Below are 17,886 nucleotides of genomic sequence, written 5' to 3'. Positions count from 1 at the left end.
GTGACGGGCACAAAGTGAAGGCCACAGAAGGCACAAAATTCTTGAACTGCATTCAAGAGAACTTTTTTAGCCAGCACGCAACAACCTAACGAGAGGGGGCGCAATTCTAGACTTAGGCTGGTATTTTCTGTGCCCACTGGCATCAGGTGTTTTCACTGGCATGAGCTGACAAAATGGCGAGAAAGCCAAAAATTGGTTTCAGTGCAGAGTGGGGAGGTGTGTGTGGGCGAGGGAAGCAGCCACACATCAGGAAAACCTTGAATAAAGTGACGATTGCTTTGCAGCTGAGACAGTTCAGGCGCAGCCATATTGATATGATTGGAGTCAGGCCTCTAGCTTCTCTGCCCACTCAAGCAACACAGAGGCATCAAAGTGCCACCAAGTGCTCCAGAGCTTTTCACTCTGAGGCACAGATTGCAAACTAATGAGCGTTTTAGTGGACTGCAGAACAGTTGGACGACTGGACACCTTGTACAATCTCCTTGCTAAAGCTGGCCATGGAGCAGTCACTGGTGGAGGTGCTCATAGCCACTTACAATGTCATCATCCCGGTTTGGACCAGTCTCCCTCATGATTCAAGCTGCAGCCTTGCAGCATTGGTTAGGAGAATGCCTGCGCCTGAGCTGAGAGCACAGCAAATGGGCAAAGCTGCCATCGATCATTCAGATGCACTGGGGCGGAGGTGGGTGAGGTTTTGGGCAGCCATGCAGGGCACTAATCTCTGACCATCCACATGGTGGCCAGCACTCTCTGGGATGTGTTAAGGGGCCTTCAGACTTAACTAAGAGAGGTTGTTAGTGCACCCATGCTAACCCACAGGTCTCTCTCTTTCATCCTGCAGAAGGAGTACATCACCATCATGGAGCCTGGTGACCTAGTTGTCTGTCTTGCGGCTTTCAGAGAGCGAAGGCAATGGAAAAGAGAGCGACTGAGGAGCCCGGCTGCGCAGAGTGGGGAGCAGCACCTTCTGGAAGAAAGGGTGGCTGGGGTTCCCACATACACTGTCAAAGAGCCACAGCGGGCTATCGCTGATCGGTGCCTAGCTAGGGTTTATAGACACCATCTTTCCTTCCTACAAATGACCAAGGACGGTCGCCAAAGACTTGCGCATGTCTAGGAAACTGGCTGGTCACATCTGCCAGCTACTGCAGGATTTGGCGCCTTGGGGACATGGAGGGCATCCGCTGCCAGTGGCCATGAACATGACTGCAGCGCTCAATTTCTATGCCAGTGGCTCATTTCAGGGCTCCACGGGTGACCTCTGTGGGATATCAGAAGCCTCCACCCAAAAATTCATCCATGAGGTCACGGATGTCACCTTTGCGAGGGCACACAACTTTGTGCATTTCTCCTGGGACCAGGACAGCCAGGATGCAAGAGCAATTGGATTTGCACAGATCTAAGGTTTCCCAAAGATGCAGGGTGCCATCGACTGCACTTGCTCAGATCGCCTTTGCAACACAGTCAACTATGTCAACTGCAAGGGTTTCCATTGGCTGAATGTGCAGCTGGTGTGCGACTACCACAAATGTATCCTGTAGGTCTGCGCATGGTTTACAGGGAATGTGCACAACTCCTATATTTTCAATTGGTCACAGATCTCTGAAGTCTTCCAGAATCCACAGAAGCTGCAGGGATGGCTCCTTGGGGAAAAGGAGCAGAGTTTGTGGCTGATGACATCTGTGCGGCAACCTCAAACTGTAGCAGAACGAAGGTTCAAGCTGCAACTTGCAACTTGCAACTTGGTGGAGCAGACCATTCGGATGCTGAAAATGAGGTTTCAGTGCCTGGGCCGGTCTGGTGGAGCCCTTCAATATAGTCCACAAAGGGTATCATACATTGTCACCACCTGCTGCGCTCTTTACAATCTATCACTGCAACGGGGCAAGAAGCTGGCTGAGGAGGAGATGGTGGAGTGGAGCTCTCCTCCATTGAGGATGACGCTTGGGAATGAAGGTGTGGAGGTCCTCGAAAGTGACGATGGCGCCCTCACACTGGCCAGACAAGGCAGGTGCGCTTAGGAAGCCCACATAGCTGGAGGATGATGGCGACATGCAGTGAAGAGACACCATAGATTCTCACATTGCATCTATGAATGTTTGACTCCGGTCTGGCTTATGGCAATGCAATTGCCCTCTGTGCTACTATCATGGAGACGCAGTGGAGGCTCTAATAGTTGCTCAAATATAGAAGGATGATGATGACTGTTATGACACAGCAGTTGTTAAAAGCTGAGTTATTTAAAATCCCACAGGGAAACTTTAAACAACTGTCATAACCTATATTTTCAAGTGGTATGTTTGAGATACAGTTCTAAATTCAGGAATAAGACCACCAGTTCTCGAGAGGTTTTTATATCAAGCTACATGAAGCACTTATTAATTTACAGAAGTTAAACATATACACATGACTACAAATTACTACTATCATAACTTTTTAACAAATTCCCAAACTAACCTCCACTAAGGCAACAGCAACCCATAGACTTCAAGCAGACGCCAGGCAAAGAATTTTCATCCTACAAATTCAAAATTAATTCCTTTCACCTTAGTTCCTTTGCAGACAGTTGTAGGCTTACAGGCTTTGACCTTACATGCCTCTGCTCTGCACACACAAAACCACTCTTCTGTTATACCCAGCATCCTCCTTTGAATGTAAATTTTCATTGTATCATCAGGGCCTTTGAACTCCACCTCTTCTAACAATAAAACCCTTTTCATAGTACCAATTTTATTTTTAATATAAGCATTGATTGGTATATCCTAGCTAGGTGCAAGATTTCACCCCCAATCTTTGAATGCTCTATTCAACAAAATGCAAATGTCCTCTACCTCTGTGTTTACCTCTCAAAAATACTAAACATCAAAACACCCAGACTAGCTTGCTTTAATCCAATTAAAACACACACAGACACAGCCACAGACTAAACCTCTATTCAAAAAAGAATTTCCAGTGACATTATATACATTCATAGCTTCATGAAAATGACATGCAGTAAGAACACTCCATAGATCTTCACATAGCCTCTGAGAATATCTGACTCCTGTCTGACTGAGGGCAGCTTGCTTGTGCTCTGTAGTCAGGGTCATATCATAAAGACCCAGCCATGAAACTTTAAAAGCATCTGATCCTTTGCCTGCCTTTGGCACTTGACCCCTCAGGAGCACAGCGTCACTGGTCACAGTTATTGAAGAGATGGGAGCCAGCCCCACCTTAAAGGTGCTCAGTATTCTGTGACGCCTGCCCACAACATTCTGGCAGCAATGGCAAGCACCGTCAAGGTGCAGACATCAGTATATGTCCAAGAATTGTGAGGCTAGACCATCACTTTGGTCTGAAGGCCGCACAAAGCACAGGGAAGAGGCCCAGGGCTGAGACATCTGTCGTTATCTTGTACAGAAAGGTTTCACATCTGAGTGACGCCAACACTGCTCATCAAAACAAGGGGCCATAGGCAGGGAAACATTCTTGGGAGTTTATTGACAATAGTGAAGAGTATGTACAATTGATTAACACCCATACCCAGGCTGTGCAACTAATTCTTCTTAACTTTCCTAACTCTGCCGCTACGTCTTGGTGCTCCTCGGACATCCACAGACTGCTACGCCCTGTCTGTGATGATCTTGGCTGGAGTCCTCTGGAGAGCCAAGACCTGGAGGGCCTGCGTGTGGCAATGGCACCCTTCATGGCCTGTGGAGCTGGAGCTGCTGAGGTCACAGACAAAGGGGATTCAGATAGGCCGGACACTCCTGGATTCACATGGTTGGAAGGCCCCGGGTGAGTACACCTGCCGATCCTCCTCCCTATGGGTGCCCAAGGGCCCGTGGCTGACTCCTTGAGAAGAGGTAGCTGGAGTAAGATTGAGCTGTCCCGCATCAGCTTGCATGCACACTGTTAGAGGCTAACTATGGGGTCAACGATGGAGTTGAGGCTGCGTAGTAGTGTAGGAGTGAATTCCAGGACCAAGGTCTCCATGGCAGCCACCATCCTACCAGTGTTGACCTTGATGCATTAGCATGCTGGTGCTATCACCTCAGCCTGAAGGCGGATGGATTTCTCCATTGTGCCTTGCAATCTGAGGAGTGCAGCAGACATCCCTTCTTGATGTTCCCAAGCTTGCCTTTGCAACTCCAGCAACTGTGACATGACCGAGTCTAGAGGCTCATCATCTGACTCGGACTCAGTGGATTTCTGGCCTGCAGCAGTCCTCTGAATGCTGGACACCTGGGAAGTCCATGCTGCCGCCGCCTGTTGCGAATCGGACAGTGCAGTTTGATCACCAGATTGTGATCCTGTGGCTACTGTAAAGCTAGGTCCCACTGAGGTGCGTATCTCTGCGCTGGCAGGGGGTGTGGGTGAGTGCTGTGATGCAACTTCAAGGAGGATACCTTCAGATTCCTCTTCAGAGGTTTCTTCGGGGCTTGATTGGAGGCTATGGGCCCTGGACTCTGTCAGCTATTTCCCAGATGCGGAAGCATAGGGAGATACTTAGTGTGTGGCAGTGGCCTGTGAAACAGGACACATTCGTCACAGCATGGTTGTCTGATGGATGTTGCACTGCTGGATCTTCACCTGGTTGAGCACTGCTGATCTCACCGACAGCACAGGAATGGTCCAGATTCTCATCGGCCTGCTGGATGGCTGTTTCCAAAGTCTGTGAGGAGCTTGATTTCAGACATTCCTCCACCGGTTTGCGACCTCTCCCTCTTGTTGTGTGCCAGCTTGTCCTGCATGAATAGAGATGGAGAAAGTATAAGCAGGACGGCTGCCAGCCCAGATGATAAGTATGCCTGATATGTGTAGGTGGTGAGTGGTCCCATGGAGGGGGTGAATGAAGGTGTGTGCAAGAGAGTGAATGATTATGTCCCTTGAACCAGCAATGAGTGAGGGCCCTGTGGATGTGCAATGTGTTTGAGAGCGTGTAGTTGAGAGTGATGAGAAGAGTGACTTACCCTGGCGGAATGGAGGAGATCATTCATCCTCTTGCAGCATTAGGTGGCTGTTCTCTTTTTAAGCGCAGTGGTGCTGACTAACACTGCCACTGCCTCTCAAGTCAGATTAGTGAAGTTGCTGCCCATCCAACGGCCAAAGTGGGGGTAGAGGGCAACATGACGAGCCTCCACTGCATCCAAAAGGTGCTCGAGGAACCTGTCATTGAACCTGAGGGCTGCAGTCTTTTTGTCTTTCAGGGCCATGTCCTCTTTGCAGCAGTCGTGGGCTGGAAGCACTGAGAGGTGTGCATGCGGCTGGACTTTAAATATTGTGCCCAGCATGATGAAGCAGTGAGGTGATGGCGTGGTGGGTGAATGAGAGTCTGCCCACCATGGAACCGGCGTATTTCCCAGGAATGCACAATTAACGTAGCCGGTTTGGGACAATACAGCATGAAAAGCCACCATTGCGGCCGGTGGGTAAAATGTCATTTTACCCGCTTGCTACCGCAGTTAGTGCAAATCTGGGGTGATTCTGCCCTAAGTCTTGGGAAATGAAGCTGGGAAAGTGGATGAAGTAGCAGTGGGGGACCATTTTGGAGATAGTGACCATAATATAGTTAGATTTAGCATCATTATGGAAAAGGACAAAAATAGACAAATTTTACAAAGCTGAGAGGTGAACTGGTGAGAGTGGGCTGGATACAGCTACTAGAAGGGAAAACAGTGTCAGATTAGTGGGAGGTATTCAAAAGCAAGATTCAACAAGCATAGTGTAGACATGTCCCCAAAAAGAAAAAGGGTGGTACTGCCAAATTAAGGGAGGAAATACGGATGCTCTGAGGATCATTTTCCAATCCTCACTAGATGCAGGTGAGATACCAGAGGATTGGAGGTCCGTGAACATTGTACCATTATTTAAAAAGAGTACAAGGGATAGGCCAGAAAATTATAGGCCGGTCAGTCTGACTTCAGTGGTGAAGTTCAATAACTTCAGTTATTGGTATCAATTCTGAGAGACAGATAAACTGTCACTTAGAAAGACACAGATTGATCAGGGATAGTCAGCATGGTTTTATTAGGGGAAGACCATGCCTTATTAATGCAGTAGAATTTTTTGAGGAAGTAACAAGGCGTTTTGATGAGGGTATTGCAGTGGATGTTGTTTACATGGATTTTACTAAGGCATTTGACATGTCCCACGTTGCAGACTGGTTAGAAAAGTGAGATCCCATGGGATACAGGGGAAGGTGGCAAGTTGGATCCAAAATTGGCTCAGCAACAGGAAACAAAGTTTAATGTCGATGGATGTTTTTGCGAATGGAAAGTGGTTTCCAGTGGCGTTCCACAGGGCTCAGTGTTGGGGCCTTGCAGTTTGTTGTATAGATTAATGATTTGGATTTAAATGTGGGAGGCATGATCGGGAAATTTGCAGATGACACAAAATTTGGCAGTGTAGTTGAGAGTGAAGTGGATAGCTGTTGTCTCCAGAATGATATCAATGGTTTGGTTGAGTGGGTGGAAAGGATGGCAAATGGAATTCAATCCGGAAAAGAGAAAGGTAATGCATTTGGGGGAGGGGGCAAAAAAAGCAAAGAAATACTCAGTAAATGAGAGGATATGGAGAGGGGTTGAGGAAGTGAGTGACTTTGGAGTGCATGTCCCCAGTTCCTTGAAAGTGGTAGGACAGGTGGATAAGGTGGTGAATAAAGCCAATGGAATGCTTTCCTTTATTGGGTAAGGTATTGAATACAAAAACAGGGATGTAATGCTGGAATTGTATAAAATGCTGGTTAGGCCACAGCTGGAATTTTGTGTACAGTTTTGGTCACATTACAGGAAGGACATAATTGCTCTGGAGAGAGTACAGAGATTTACAAGAATGTTGCTAGGGTTTGAAAATTGCAGCAATGAGGAAAGATTGGAAAGGCTACAGTTGTTTTCCTCAGAACAGAGGAGGCTGAGGGGTGATCTAACTGAGGCGTATAAAATTATGACGGGCCTAGATAGGGTAGACAAGAAGACTTGTTTCCCCTAGCTGAGGGGTGAATTACCAGGGGACACAGATTTAAAGTGATTAGTAGAAGGATTAGAGGGGATATGAGGAAAAACATTTTCACCCAGAGAGTGGTGGGTGTCTGGAATTCATTGCCTGAATTGGTGGTTGAGGCTGAAATGCTCAACTCATTTAAAAAGGTACCTGGATCTGCAACTGCAGCGCTGTAACCTGGAAAGTAGGATTAAAATGAGCAGCTAGTTTTTTTTCCGTTCTTTTGGCTGTTGCTGACACGATGAGCTGAATGTGCCACAACTTTTCTATGGTTGTATGAGACAGAATGTAAAGAACAAATTAGAACATGTTAAAAACTTGTTACTTCTCTCAAAGCTCTGCCAGAACTTTGCACTTCAATCAGCACACCTGTTTGCTGCATGTACTACTGCATTATCGTTAATGATGTTTAGTTCATTATAGCCATCCAAAATGAATCCTGAGATACATAACTAAAATAAAAAGTTGCATTTGCTTAACATGTCGGGTTATTCTCTATACCTGTGAGGTAGAAAGCTTTGTACTGCTTTAGACGTATTGTCTTCAAATCCCCAAATTGTCCAGCTGCTCCACTGTTTGGATGGAATAGAGCCTAGAATATAATTAAGAGTCAGGAGATCATTATATATTACCCATTTCTACTTTTAAATTAAAAATTAGATACAGTGGCTTGCTCCAGCTACCATTTACAGCACTAGGTTAAACAAAAGAAAAACTGCAGTAAATATTGATTCAATGCATTTACTGATTCAAGAATTCCTAGGCAGAATTTTGCCCTCATCAGGCGGGCTCGGTGAGGGCAAGCGGGAGCGGTTGGGAAGCCGACCGCCCCCCGCGATCAGGCCACCACTGTGATTTCACCCTGGCTAACTGATTAAGGCCTAATTAAGGTCACACGAGCAGGAACATGTTATTAGTGAAATTTAAAAATTTTTATTTAGTTTTTAATTGCTGTTGGAAATCTCACCCTGCCCGTGTACAGCTAACATCCATCCAATGAATGAGCTAGTACAGATGTCGCTGGCTCAGCAATGAGTGTATGCTGATGGAATTAGCATACTCCAGGGCTTCTTGTCCTGCCAAGAGATGCTAACGATATGAGAGTCAGCAAAGGTGGAAACTGTTCAGCCTTTTCTCCTATAAAGCATATGTTGTCCAGATCTCACCACTGTAGAGGAGTGCACTGAGGATGCAGGATTGGTGGACTCACAGTTTGGTGTTCTCAGTCAGGTTGTTCCACACTCTCTTCCTCAGCTTGGACATAGCAACTGCAGCTTTTGCAATGTGTGAGTTGATCTCAGTATCAAGTATCAGATTGCTTGTGATCGTGGAGCCTATTTAAAACTATTAACAATCCCCAGCATCACATTATCAATGCTGATAGATGGCAGTATGGCAACATCTTGAACCATGTTATTTGTCTTCCTGCTGTTGATAGTCAAACAAGACGTTTACAATCATTAGAGAGTCTGTCCGTATTCTGCCAAAGAATGCTATGCGCCACCGTCAGCGTAGATGTAGATCTCTGATGAGGACTTGGTGCACTTTTGACTTGGATCTCAGGTGAACAGCTTTCTGTCAGTTCTGGTATGTAAGCAGACAACTTCTGTAGATGACCTGGAGCCATATAACAGCAGCAAAGAGAAGAATATGCAAAGAATGTTGGTGCTAGAACACAACCCTATTTGATCCCACTGCAGATCTCAAAGGATTCCGATGTTGCCCCTTCATAGCTGACCTTACCCATCATGTTGTCATGGAAAGAGGAGATCACATTAAGCAGCTTCACAGGCAGCCACTTTTCTCCTGCAGCTTAAATAGACCACTTCTGCTCATATTGTCTTGGTGAGATTGACAAAGGCAATGTATAATGGTCTCCTTTGTTCATGGCATTTCACAGGAACCAACTGGCCAATTGTTATGACCGATGCTGTTGGTATAGCTGAGTTATTTAAAAATCTCAGGGAAGCTTTAAACAAATGTCATAACCTATAATTTTAAGTGTTATGTTTGAGATGCAACTCTAAATTCAGGAATCAGACCACCAGTTCTCGAGGTTTACATTAATCTAAATGAAACATTTTATTAATTTACAAAGGTTAAAATATATATACACATGGCTTCAAATTACTACTATCAGAACTTTTAACAAATTCCCAAACAAATGTCCATTAAGGCAACAGCAACCCATAGACTTAACCAAACACTGGGCAAAGCATTTTCACCATATGAATTCAAAATGAGGTTCTTTTCACTTTGGTTCCCATGGAGACAGTTGGAGTCACAATATGTAGTGGTCTCCTTTGTTCATGGCATTTCTCTTGCAGCTGCTGAACTGAGAAGATCATGTCAGCCATAGATCTTCCAGTTCTGAAGCCACACTGAGATTTGGGGTAGATGTTTTGGAGAGCCCAAGTGGCTCAGGAGCCTCAGGACCCAAAGTGATCAAAGCAAGATGTTCTTTGGGAACTGGTCCGATATCCTTTGTGCCCCTTCACCAACAGGTCAGGTTACCTGAAGGTCCTGGGTATATAGTTTAGAGGGGTTGGAGTGTGCACCAAAAATTGGAAGGCCAAGATAAAACAGAAACTGGGCTTATGACACCCATGCTCCTTCTAAGAGCCAGATCATCGGGTGCGGGGCACTCTCAATGTTGCTCTACGTGGTGCACTGTGTGGTGCAAGTCTGCCTTATATCTCACTCCTGCGGCTTGGTGGTCACCTGTGCCATCTTCTGGCTTATCTGGAGATCAAAAATGGAATGTGTCTGCAGGGACATGTGTACAAATCTCTAGATAAGGGGAGAAAAGGAGAAAAATTGTATCTAACTTCACCCTCATCCTGATGGTCACCTTTTTGTGTGATTGCATCAAGCTGTGTGTAGACCCTCAGTAAGCAAACACCATGAACCAAAGTTTTAGTCTGGGTCTATTTTAAGTGAACAAGTGAATCTCCAGTTACTACAATTAACGTGCAAACAATTAAACACAATTAATATACAATTAACATGAGGCTGGATAGCTGGCACAGAAATGATGAACCTAATGGTCTTCTTCTGTGCTGTAAATTTCTAAGCTTTCTGTACCAAGTATCACTACATGCTAAGGTCCTATCTGTCCCCAGTATAGTGAAAGATGGGTCTGGCCATTTTACCGTGGAACATTCCATTCAGCTGGATAGTGCCATATCACAAGTCCCTCCTGGAAAAGTTGGTACAGAAAAATACCTTTGACCACAAGTCCATCAGGCTGTGGTCCATACGTAATGTCCTCAAGGCCCTGCAGGAAAATGAGATGGTTGATTCTGTCAGATGGTTCGCTGAGCAGACTGTCAAACTCATTGATAGAACGTCTCATTGCTAGGACTTTCAAACAAGCAACCAGACCTAGCTTGGCTGGTGGTGAAAAGGGCCCTCCCCTTTAGATCCTTCTTGCGCACCTCGGGTCTCAGTGCCATCTCCCTTTAGAATGTGCCTTTGTAAAGCAGGTCTGGAAAGCTTTGCAGTGGATTTTGTCAAGGGTCATCCCAAGCAGCTCCGTAACACAGGAGTCTGTGCTCTAATGGGCTTTGCTCAGGGACACATACCAAGACAAATGTCAGCTGCTGCTGGAGGACCGTCAACTCAGTGAAAGATGCTCTTTGCTCTGCCTGAAACCTGCTGTTCTTGCAATGCAAAGAGCAATTGATGAGTGAGTGTTACAGACTGGCACATTTGAAGGTCCAGGACTACATGCTGAGTGATGCATTGATGCTTGGGGTAGGCGCTGCAAAGGTTCAATGTGGGAAAAGGCCACTGTCTAAAGCTCTCCCACCATAGTATACTGAGGGGCTGGAACCTGTGTAAAACACCTTGGGCTGTATGCAACAGAGAATTACATTAATATACATGTATATTCTAAATATAACCTGTAATAGCAAGTATAGTAAAGCACCCCACCTATTGAAAGAAACTGATCTGTATTGCACTTTATGTAATGTCAAATTTGAACTGTTATGTAATGTATTATTACAATTTTTATGAATAAGTTATATTTTTGAAAAAAATTAGCTCACAGAGGCAAGGATCAAGGCCCTGAAATTCCTCGGGTAATGATTTTGCTGGTTTTCCCAGGATGGTGCAGGCAGGCAAAAATGGAATTACAGGCGCATCTTTGGCATGAGTCTGCCGCATGCCCACAGAAAGCACTTTTGTTCCACCTTGGGGGTGTTGTCCTCATAAAACCAGCTTTGGCGCCCTGAATGGGGGACAATATATTTAACCTGTTTGGATGTATAGGCTACGAGCATAGATTAGATACCACCAAAGAGGTCCATATACACTATTATAGAGGTCAGGATGCCTCACCCTACTATTTGTGGCCAATTTAGAAGCCAGTGAGAAAACTCCTGGAAATGGTACAGACCATGTATATCGTCTGTGGATTAGCTTCTTATATGAATAGTTTATTACATAATTTTCTGATAAAGTTTTAAGCTGAGAATTCCACTCAGGGCATCTCTCCACCTCACTTTGCTCTTCCTCAGCTTGCTGTTTCCCAGCAACTTCTCTCTCCTTCCATCTACACCCATGGTCCACTGTTCATCTCTGCAATTAGACTCTCCACTTATCTCTCTTTATTTCGTTCCCCATGTGCTACCAAGAATAATTGCCTCTCTTTACACTATTGAAAACGCATTTAAAATATATTTTTCCCACCTCCCAACCATATTTCTTCACGAGTCTTCCGCACCATCAATTTCTCTTTCCCAACTCTTCAACTACCTCAGTCTACACCTCAGAGTATGTCTAACCTCCCCAAATACTCTGCCTCCCTAATACCACTGCTCAGATTTCCATTACCCTCACCTCCCAACTGTCCCCAGAACCTTTTCCCACACAATTACTCACATTTCCAAAACCCTCCTCATTCCTTCCAATGCCTCATATCCAGTGGCGGATTTACAGTTAGTGGGGCCCTGTGGTCAGCTTCATTTTTGCCCTCCAACGCCCCTCCACCCCGAACCCCAAGGCCGAAGCCTAGAAAATAAACAAATTGATCAGTGCTTGTAAAAACATGCCTGTGTACAGCAATCGTGCAATTTTCTTACCACCACAGTAGGACATTCTTGGCGAGTCTGTGCTGAAGTCCTGTTCCAGTACTGCAGCTTGGATCCCCAACTCACTTTCTGTCTGTTTTATACCAACCTGGGCAATTAATATTAACCGTCTTTTCAAAACAGGCAATATAATATGCACAATGAGCCAATTCCCATCAAAAACTGACCATCTGCTTGGACTCGCTGAGAACAATTGCTCCTTAAACAACATATTCCAAAAGCTCTGCAGATCCAGGATGCCCGATGGAAAAGGAGGGCTGGTAGAACCGCAGAATACTTTTTTTGGAAAGTATTGTCTAGTGATCCAGCAGTAAGATAACACTTGCAGTGATGCACTAGAGCATTTTATAGGATTAGATACTGATTGACTACTGATAGATACTGATAGAAGGTAGTCTACTCCCTGTGCATATTTGTGTCTCCCTTATTTAACCCCCCTTTCATTCTGTGCACAGATAGACTAATAAATCAATCTGAATATATATTTAAAAGTGTAAGATAAAATAAATTTCTAAAAATTGGATATCATTTATGTTAAGGGCAATTCATTTGGATTTAATTTGAACCTGTCCTTTTGCTTCTCTCACACACTGCTTCGCAAATACAGAACATCAAATAAAACGAGTAGAATTAATGAAACATGGTTAGGTATAATTGAAAAGTAATTTGCTGGAAGACTTGGTAATAGATCTCACTGTGGAAATCGATTAAAATTTTTTTATATATATAATGACTGAACTGTATACAAACACATACAGTTCCTTCTCATTTATACCGCCATTCTTACTATGAGATCCCCAACATGCTTTATAAGTGTCATTTTTAGTTTTAATTCAACCATCAGGCGAGACTACCTCACAGCAACAATAAGTGTCAAAAACAGTGAATTAAGGAGTCTGACAGTAAATGCGCAGGGTACAAAGATCTTAAAGCAAAATTCATTTTTGGGAAATAGTTGCCGCTTTGGCGCTGGTACAAACCGAGGGCAGGTGACAGCTAACTCCGAGAAACTTTGCAGGGCTCAATCAGGGTTGACCAAAGGATTTGTAGAACAAAGGGATTTCAGGACAGTTTCACCTGAAGAGTTCTTGTAAATGCAGTTTCAATCTGTTGAAACGGACATTCGAATAGACATTTAGAACGTTAAATTACTTTTGGTTTGTGGAAAGGACAATGTGGGAGCTGATATAAACTATGCCATAACTAATAACATAGCAACAATAAAATTCACCAAACTTAACATAGTCCCTTACAAATAATACTCAATCTAAAAAAAAATTGCTATCTAAATATTATGTGCGATATTTGCAAAGCTGCAGCTGCCAGTTTAAAAAGAGAAACCGCTTCTTAATAGGTTACAGCTTTTAAAGTGCATTTACACATGCAACTATATATATTCCTACAGACATAAGGAACTTTAGTTGGAGAAATGTTTTGAAATTGTATAACTCAGTATTCTGCACAACATTTTGCACACTTAACGCTTATTATATTTGAAGATCTGGGGAAAATGTTGAGATATTCGCTTCTGTGGGGTTTCATATATAGCTTATATCTGTTTGGTACAGTGTGTTATCACTGGTAGCCTACTTTGTGATCAGGGGGCTGTTGAAAAATGCGGTGAACTGTCCAAACCTTGAGTGACGATGAGAGTTACAGTTTCTCTGTATTCGCTAATCTAATCATTCAGCCAAAATTCAGCGCTGGACAAGTTGTAATCAGAATGAATCATTTCAGAAGCCCACCAACTCCATGGTATTTTCATTGCCATTACGGGATCACGCAATGACACTTCTAACCTCGATACCATCTCAGCACTGTGGGAGCATCTTCAACACGGACTGCACAGCTCAAGTAGAGGACCCAACATTTCAAGCAACACTATAGGTGGCAATAAATGTTGCCCGTAAGAAGGAACAGGAAGAAGGAACATGGGAAATATTTATAGGGGTAGGCCATGTAGCCCTCGAGCCTGCTTGATTAAAATTGTGCCTGATTTGCAACCTAACTCCTCATAGAATCGCGTCTTCAGCTCGTCCGAAAGCGAGTTCCAGCTAATGATGTTTTTCAAAGTGTTGTAATTTCTTCACCTAAACACTGCGCAATAGTTGGGGTTTGGAGCCAAAACGCTTGCATCATTTAAGAAATACTTAAATGTTGCAATTGAACTGCAAAGATTTTTTTAATGAGTAGACGAAATATAGGCCATTCCTGTTCCTTGTCTCATCTACCTATTGAAAAGCTCTCGGCTTAACTCTGTGTTCCGGTATGAAACAACATTGTTGCATCTCTGTCAAAACGGTCGATGTCACATTAAACCATCTCTGAAGTGGAGTTACTGAGTCACAGCCGTTAAATGGTGACTTGCTTGATTCCTTGTTGGGAGGCAGGAAAGGAATTATTCACAGTGATAAAAACAAAAAAACTGCGGATGCTGGAAATCCAAAACAAAAACAGAATTACCTGGAAAAACTCAGCAGGTCTGGCAGCATCGGCGGAGAAGAAAAGAGTTGACGTTTCGAGTCCTCATGACCCTTCGACAGAACTTGCGTTCGAGTCCAAGAAAGAGTTGAAATATAAAAAAAAAACCCCCACTAGAGCTATACCTTGAGTGCCCTACCATCCATTCTTAATTAGCACATTCGTTTAGATAATATCACCAACATTAATTTTAACACCTATGTGTTCTATTGTACTATTGTCGTTGACATCTTTTGATGATCTGCTTCTATCACTGCTTGTTTGTCCCTACAACCACACCCCCCCCCCCCCTCCACCTCTTTGTCTCTCTATCTCTCCGCCCCCCACACACACACCTTAAACCAGCTTATATTTCAACTCTTTCTTGGACTCGAACGCAAGTTCTGTCGAAGGGTCATGAGGACTCGAAACGTCAACTCTTTTCTTCTCCGCCGATGCTGCCAGACCTGCTGAGTTTTTCCAGGTAATTCTGTTTTTGTTAAGGAATTATTCATTCATTTTAAATGAGCTTACTACACCATGTAGATGTGATTGATGCTCAGTGCTCGGTGAGTGATATATTCTTCCAGCCTCCATTATATTGTGTTTCACTGAGTAATCCTCTGTTCAAGGGAGTCAGGCATCATTGTGAAACTGCTGACACTGTCCACATGTGTCTCTGATAGCCCCACTGGTGATCCTGTGTAACCAGGCTCTTTCTGTGTGTTTGCGTGTGTGTTGGTGATGGTAGGATGGTCTTTACAGAACGGTCCCCATGGTCACAATGCCAGTTATTCAATCCCCGAGTGAAGCAATTTATGTAAGTACCATAATGAACTGAAGTATCATTAGCTTCAGCAGACTGTCACAAGTAAAGTGCCAGAAATGCAATCATTAAACTGGATGTTTAAAAATTAAGACATTATATTAAATTCCTTTCAGACTGTTGTTTGAATTGAACACGAGAGGATATTAAAGGAGAACTAGATGGGCCGTGATCTTTGTCTCGATCCTCTATTAATTTCCTAGGTTCCTGTTTATAGATACAGTACTGTATTAGAAAATAATTTAAACGAATCAGTGTTTCTTTTCTTTTAAAAATTGCAGCACACGGTATAAGTATAAGAGACTATTGGAATTCCCTGCTCCTTACACTTTAAAACTCATTCATTTTGGGGCCCCCCTGTCATTTGGGGGCCCCATGCCATGGAACAATGTGCTTCATTGTAAATTCACCCCTGCTCATATCCAATTGCTCAGCAAACTCTCTAACAATGACTACCTCACACAATACATTACCAGTCCAATTGAGGATCCTCCTCAACCACCTACTGCCAGTGGCTGAGGAGCTCCTTCCAGAGTCCCAGTGCAATTTTCGCCCGTCAAGAGCCACCACAGACATTTGTGAGGCAAATTCAAGGAAAGTGCAAGGAACAGCACCAACCACTGTACACAGCTTTTTTCAATCTCACAAAAGCCTTCGATTCTTGTAAAGCTCAAAGGCTTATGGAGTATCCTCCTCAGATTTGGCTGCCCTCAGAAATTTATCACTATCTTCCACTTACTCCACGATGACATGCAAGTTGTGATCCTCACCAACAGAGCCACCACAAATTCTACTTCAATGAAAATTGGGGTCAAACAAGGCTGTGCCTTTGCATCAACCCACTTCACCATTTTCCTCACTGCAATACTGCACCTCACCTCCAGCAAATTACCCACAAGCATGGAGATAATCTACAGAACCGATGAGAAACTGTTCAACCTATGCCACCTTCAATCCAAAACCAAAACCACTCCAACCTTTGGTCATAGAGCATCAGAATGCAGATGATGCTTGTGTGTGCACGCACTCTGAAACTGAGCTCCATGTTATTGTCAATTCCTTTTCCAAAGCATGTGAGAAATTGGGCCTTTCACTAAACATCCAGAAAACTAAGGTTCTTTTCCAACCAGCTCCCAAAAGAAAACACCTCCCCCCCCATCAATTAGGTTCAACAGCGAGATCCTGGAAAATGAGGACCATTTTCCCTATCTTGGAGCATCGTCTCAACAAAGACAGATGTAGATGATTAAATTCATCAGTGCCTCCAAAGTGCCAGCTCAGCCTTCTGCCAACAGAGGAAAAAAGTATTTGAGCACCAGGATCTCAAACCCGAGACTAAGGTCATGGTTTACCAGGCAACAGGGATCTCTTTGCTTCAAATGCTTCGGAGACTTGGACTTCTTACAGCAGGCACCTCAAAGCACTGGAGAAGTACCCTCAGTTCTGCCTTCACAAGATCATCCAAATCCTTTGGCAAGAAAGGCGGTCCAACAACATTGTTCTCTCCCAAGCCCAGCATTGAGGCGCTAATCACTTAAAACCAGCTCCACTGGGCTGGACATATCACTTGTATGCCCAATACCAGACTCCCGAAGCAACTGATCAAATCAGAACTTGGTTGCTGCAGGAGATTCCCAGGAGAATAGTTTTAGGGATGTCCTCAAAGCATTCCTGAAGCATTCAACATACATGTTGATTTAAAGGAGACCCTGGGTTGTGACCAACCAAAATAGAGAAGGCTCATTTGGGAGGCACTGAACACGTCAAGAGACTTTATCGGGAACATACAGAGGTGAAGTTGAGACGTCAGAGGGTGCGTACAAACCTCCAAACAATTCATCCACTCAATCCTTCAAGCACCACTTGCTCTGAATATGGCACTGTTGGAATTATCAGCCATTTCAGAACACATTGAATCAGAGTGGGACTGCCTTAGAAGATATTACCAGTTAATTATCATCAATTAAGTAAGTGAGCAACTGCGCAGGAGAATTACTGGCATTTAATTAAATTTAGTAATGGAGAAGTTAAAGAAATGCGTAATTCCTGTGATGCACTTGCTGCAGTTAACACTGCAGATGTGATGAATACATGTTGTGATAAGAACTGGCAGCTAATGGTATACAAAGTACCTAATTTCAGACAAAGACAACGTCAGTGAAAAGTCAGGGCATTTCATATGCTGTTGCTACAGAGAACATAATCATAATCAGAACTGGGAGGAAGATCTTCACATGCAATGTACTTCCTAAGAAAAACAAACAAAACTTAATGCTAATAATAACATCCTGACATACCAATGGGATAGGACCTAGGGCTGTTTCCGTGATGTGTCTGACAACGCAAGGCAAAACACTATTTTTGCTTTGCTTTGTTTAATGACTTTATTTTAGGTAGAAGGCATGAGTACCAGTTAGTGGTGAATTACATCAAATAGACCAGCTAAATAACGGCAGGTTGTATAATTTATATGCTCTTGAACGAACGGTTCTGATTACATTGTAAACGATTTTATAATTCCTC

At 43.9% G+C, this 17,886-nt stretch overlaps 1 protein-coding gene across 1 annotated transcript in view; it reads right to left on the bottom strand.

Moving 5' to 3' along the window:
• arsg (arylsulfatase G) overlaps positions 1-17,886 on the bottom strand; it is an 87,120-nt gene that overhangs the window by 3,980 nt on the left and 65,254 nt on the right. Inside the window, exon 10 of the mRNA XM_041216708.1 lies at positions 7,483-7,573. Coding sequence (XP_041072642.1) covers positions 7,483-7,573 — 91 coding nt within the window. The remainder of the gene's footprint in view (positions 1-7,482; positions 7,574-17,886) is intronic.

This window comes from Carcharodon carcharias, chromosome 22, assembly GCF_017639515.1.
Source record: "Carcharodon carcharias isolate sCarCar2 chromosome 22, sCarCar2.pri, whole genome shotgun sequence".
NCBI classification, from domain to species: Eukaryota; Metazoa; Chordata; class Chondrichthyes; order Lamniformes; family Lamnidae; genus Carcharodon; species Carcharodon carcharias.
This window is presented reverse-complemented; position numbering and strand designations above follow the sequence as displayed.